Source organism: Beta vulgaris, chromosome 4 (genome assembly GCF_026745355.1).
Source record: "Beta vulgaris subsp. vulgaris cultivar EL10 chromosome 4, EL10.2, whole genome shotgun sequence".
Taxonomy (NCBI): Eukaryota; Viridiplantae; Streptophyta; class Magnoliopsida; order Caryophyllales; family Amaranthaceae; genus Beta; species Beta vulgaris.
Window position 1 is genome coordinate 4,651,132 of NC_079205.1, and position 4,667 is coordinate 4,655,798.

General features: G+C 34.9%; 1 protein-coding gene across 1 annotated transcript; it reads right to left on the reverse strand.

Moving 5' to 3' along the window:
- Positions 1 to 2,696: 2,696 nt before the first annotated feature.
- On the reverse strand, positions 2,697 to 3,308 carry LOC125496274 (uncharacterized). The gene has a single exon (XM_048641710.1). The coding sequence runs from the start codon at positions 3,306 to 3,308 to the stop codon at positions 2,697 to 2,699; it is 612 nt and encodes a 203-aa protein (XP_048497667.1).
- Between the last annotated feature and the right edge of the window lie 1,359 nt (positions 3,309 to 4,667).

Here is a 4,667-nt window from a genome sequence, read left to right on the forward strand (position 1 = left end):
CTACCAAACAGAGCCTAAAGTTTTGACAATACCATTGATTATTGTTTGCAAATTTACTTTCTCAAGAAATCAAAAGATCTACATTTTTATTGCAAATTATGGGAAGAAAAACGGTAGGTATTGGGATTTGGGAATTTTATATTGCAATAATAGCATACTCCCAATCTTGCTTTAAATCTCTCTATAATACAACATATTAAAAGTTATAATTAATTTACTTTACTTCATCATCTCTAGTATTTCATTGTACAACAAGTCTCCTATGCAGTTGGCCGCACGATCGTATGCTCATGTAGCCGCCCATATAAAAGACAAACTAACTATATTAAGACATAAATATCCCCTTCAATTTATATAAGTAACATTAAGAAATCAAAAGTAACCCATGTTATATTATTCAGTAACCTCTAAAATAAGTAATCCCAACATGACACATAAGCAACCCCAAAAATTATCAATAATCTCTAATTAGTAATAAGCAACCCAACAATTACCAATACTCCTTTTATATTATTTTTTTTGTTACTCTTTTTTTTTTGCACAAATTCAAAACATACTCTCCGTAGATATTCCTCAACACTCAAGTAGTCAAGCTTCTCAAGAAATCAAGGTACGTAAATTTTCATTAAGGCTCCGTTTGGTAGGGGTAAAACTTTTTCAGTGTAAAAAGATTTTCATGAAAAAAAATTTACAATGTAAAACACAATTCCAAAATTAGTTTTCCGTCGTTTGGTTCCATGTAAGAAAAATGATGAAATGAAAAGGAAAGTAAGAAGGTTGTAAGAGGAATGTACAAAAAAAAGATAAGGAAAATACTTTTACCTTCTTTTTAAAGGGAAAATGATTTCTATAACTGTGAGAGTAATTTTACCCCAAGGGAAAATGATTTTACACTCTTTTGCCAACCAAACAATGTAAAACTGAAAATAAAGGAAAATAGTTTTCTAGAAAAACGTTTTACGCCTTACCAAACGGAGCCTAAAGTTTTGACAATGCCATTGCTTATTGTTTGCAAATTTACTTTCTCAAGAAATCAAAAGATCTACATTTTTATTGCAATTTGTGGAAAGAGAATCGATAAGTAAATTTTCATTAAAGTTTTTACAATGTCATTGATTATTGTTTGCAAATTACTTTCTCAAGAAATCAAAAGATCTACATTTTTATTGCAAATTATGGGAAGAAGAATCGCTAAGTATTGGGATTTGGGAATTTTATATTGCAATAAGAGCATAGTCTCTCTGTATTTTTTTATCTTTCTCACTTAGAATCTTGACACTATTCACAATTAGAGAGAATCTTTTAGATTTATTTCAATATATAAGAAAAAATATAGTCATGTGGGATCTTGTTTGATTCGTCTCAACGAGTACTTTATTAATATTCAAATATTATAATTTTTACTAATATGTAATGAAAGATATTTAATGTAGAAAAAATGCATTGGCAAACGTGTAAAGTCAAATTAGGAAAGATAAAAAAAAATACAGAGGGAGTACTCTCCAATCTTGCTTAAAATCTATAATACAACATATTAGAAGTTATAATTAATTTACTTTACTTCATCATCTCTAGTATTTCATTGTACAACAAGTCTCCTATGCAGTTGGCCGCACGATCTTATGCTCATGTAGCTGCCCATATAAAAGACAAACTAACTATGTTAAGACATAAATATCCCCTTCAATTTATATAAGTAACATTAAAAGATCAGAAGTAACCCATGTTATATTATTCAGTAACCTCTAAAATAAGTAATCCCAACATGACACATAAGCAACCCCAAAAATTATCAATAATCTCTAATTAGTAATAAGCAACCCAACAATTACCAATAATCCTTTTATCTTTCCCAAAATAAAACATTATTTTTTTTGGTATATTTTTTTTTTTGCACAAATTCAAAAAATACTCTCCGTATATATTCCTCAACACTCATGTAGTCAAGCTCCTCAAGAAATCAAGGTACGTAAATTTTCATTAAGGCTCTGTTTGGTAGGGCGTAAAACTTTTTCAGTGTAAAAAGATTTTCATGAAAAACAATTTACAATGTAAAACACAATTCCAAAATTAGTTTTCCGTTGTTTGGTTCCATGTAAGAAAAATGATGAAATGAAAGGAAAATAAAAAGAAAAGTAAGAAAGTTGTAAGAGAAATGTACAAGAAAGATAAGGAAAATACTTTTACCTTCTTTAAAGGGAAAATGATTTTACACTCTTTTGCCAACCAAACAATGTAAAACTGAAAATAAAGGAAAACAGTTTTCCAGAAAAACGTTTTACGCCCTACCAAACGGAGCCTAAAGTTTTGACAATGCCATTGATTATTGTTTGCAAATTTACTTTCTCAAGAAATCAAAAGATCTACATTTTTATTGCAATTTGTGGAAAGAGAATCGCTAAGTAAATTTTCATTAAAGTTTTTACAATGTCATTGATTATTGTATGCAAATTTATTTTCTCAAGAAATCAAAAGATCTACATTTTTATTGCAAATTATGGGAAGAGAATCGCTAGGTATTGGGATTTGAGAATTTTATATTGCAAACAAGAATCGTTGGGTATTTTTTTTTTGATAAGTTTAGTTCGCTTTTATTTCATGAAATAGGGGATATTACAGTAGCTTCTTACATCATCTCAAGTCTCAAAAGAAAACACTGAGGACAATAAACCCAGATACAGTAGGATTAAATTTCATTAACACCACGCTAGAAATTCTGCATCTCTTCTAAGGCCTTGTTTTGCGAGTGAATCCGCAACCATATTTGCATCTCTTTTTTTATGGGTGATGGAGATACTTAGCTCAGAATTTTTTGCGTTTCTGATGAAGTTGAGGGGGAACTTTAGGTTCCAAGGGCCTCCGTGATCCTCATTGCACCACCTTACTGCATTAAGGGAATCCGATTCTATGATAATCTGCTGGTGTTTTATCCTGTCGCTGGTTGAGGTGATTTTTATTGCTCTCACAATAGCATATATCTCGGCAGAATTAATTTCCATTTTTGGAATTGGGCTAGAGAATAGAGCCACAAACGCACCTGAATCTGATCTGAGGACACCTCCTACGACAGCATGGGGAAGATTGGGGTCATACGAAGCATCGACATTCCATTTCAGTATACCTCTTGGAGGAGGAGACCAGTAGATTTTCTCAGCTACTGCTTCCTTGTGAGAGATGAGAGATTGGCCCGACCAACACAAGCAGTTAGGGTTTCTAAGTATCTCTTCTGAAGAGTATGGGAATGGGCCAGCCCATCCTTTGACCCACCAACTTATTCTGAGAAGAACTAGATCTTGAATTTCTTTCATGGTAGCAGCTGAATTACAGAAGATTCTCGCGTTTCTTTCTTTCCAGATTGACCAAACTATGACGAAAAAGACCGCTAGCCAGATTTTTTAAAAAAAATCTCCTTTCACACCCATCATCCATTGTGAATACATATCACGTAATGTTCTCGGAGTCACCCATTTGACATTCCAGGTGTTAAACCACCATCCCCATAAGGTCCACGAGAGTGGACAATGTATGAACAGGTGATCAGAGGACTCAACTTGAGATTTGCAAAAGATACATGATGCGTCTGCCATAGGAATAACACCACATCTGAGGAGTTTTTCTCTTGTGTTGATTTTATCCAGCATGGAAAACCATAAGAAGAGCTCGATTCGCGGCGAGACAAGACCACGCCACACACCCTTAATAACATCATGTGAGGATGGACAAGATGATTTCGCCAATTCTTTAGAGGCCGATTTAACAGAGAAAGAGCCCGATTTATCAGGGGCCATATTAGAGAGTCATTCTCATAGGGGGAGAGTACTACCTGTTCAAGGAGAAGAGACAATATGTGCCTTTCATCCAGGTCTCTAGGCCTCAGATGTCTCGTCCATGTGAAGGACCAAGTCCATGTTAACCCATCCAACAACCCAAGTGATGCGATAGACGCGTTCTGATTTGATGCAATTGAGAATAATCTGGGGAAACACACTTTGAGGGGTGATGAACCACTCCAGCATTCGAGCCAAAATTTTGTATGTTCCCCATTTCCCACAGCTTTCCTCATTTTATCCTTTAGGAAAGATTTCGCTGTATCATGGGAGAAAATTGTCCGGCATATGTTTCGCCATGGGCCGCCTTTATTTGGGGGCTGGAGATTTGCGATGATTAATGAATCATCATATTTATATTTGCATTGAACAACCTGCCTCCAGAGAGCTTTTGGTTCGAAGAAGAACCTCCATATCCATTTAAGCAGCAGCGAAAGGTTCCTATGATGAAGATTTCCAATGCCAAGACCTCCAAGGAACTTTGGCAGTTCAAGTTTTTTCCAAGCCATCAAGGGCATGAATTTTGAATCATTCGAGCCACTCCAAAGAAAGGTTCTTTGGATTTTGTTAATTTTTTGGATCACACCTTTTGGAATTGGGAAGAGAGACATGAAATAGAGCGGGAGACTGGAGAGAGATGATTTTATGAGGGCAAGTCTTCCACCAATAGAGAGAGTTTTACCTTTCCATGAAGCAAGTTTTTTCTCCATTCTAAGAATAATCGGATCGCATGCCGCAATTCTGGATGATGATCCTCCAATAGGGAGGCCGAGATAATCAAAAGGGAGGGTGCCTCGTTTACACTGAAGTGCCATGGCAGCATCATCCAGCCATGAATTA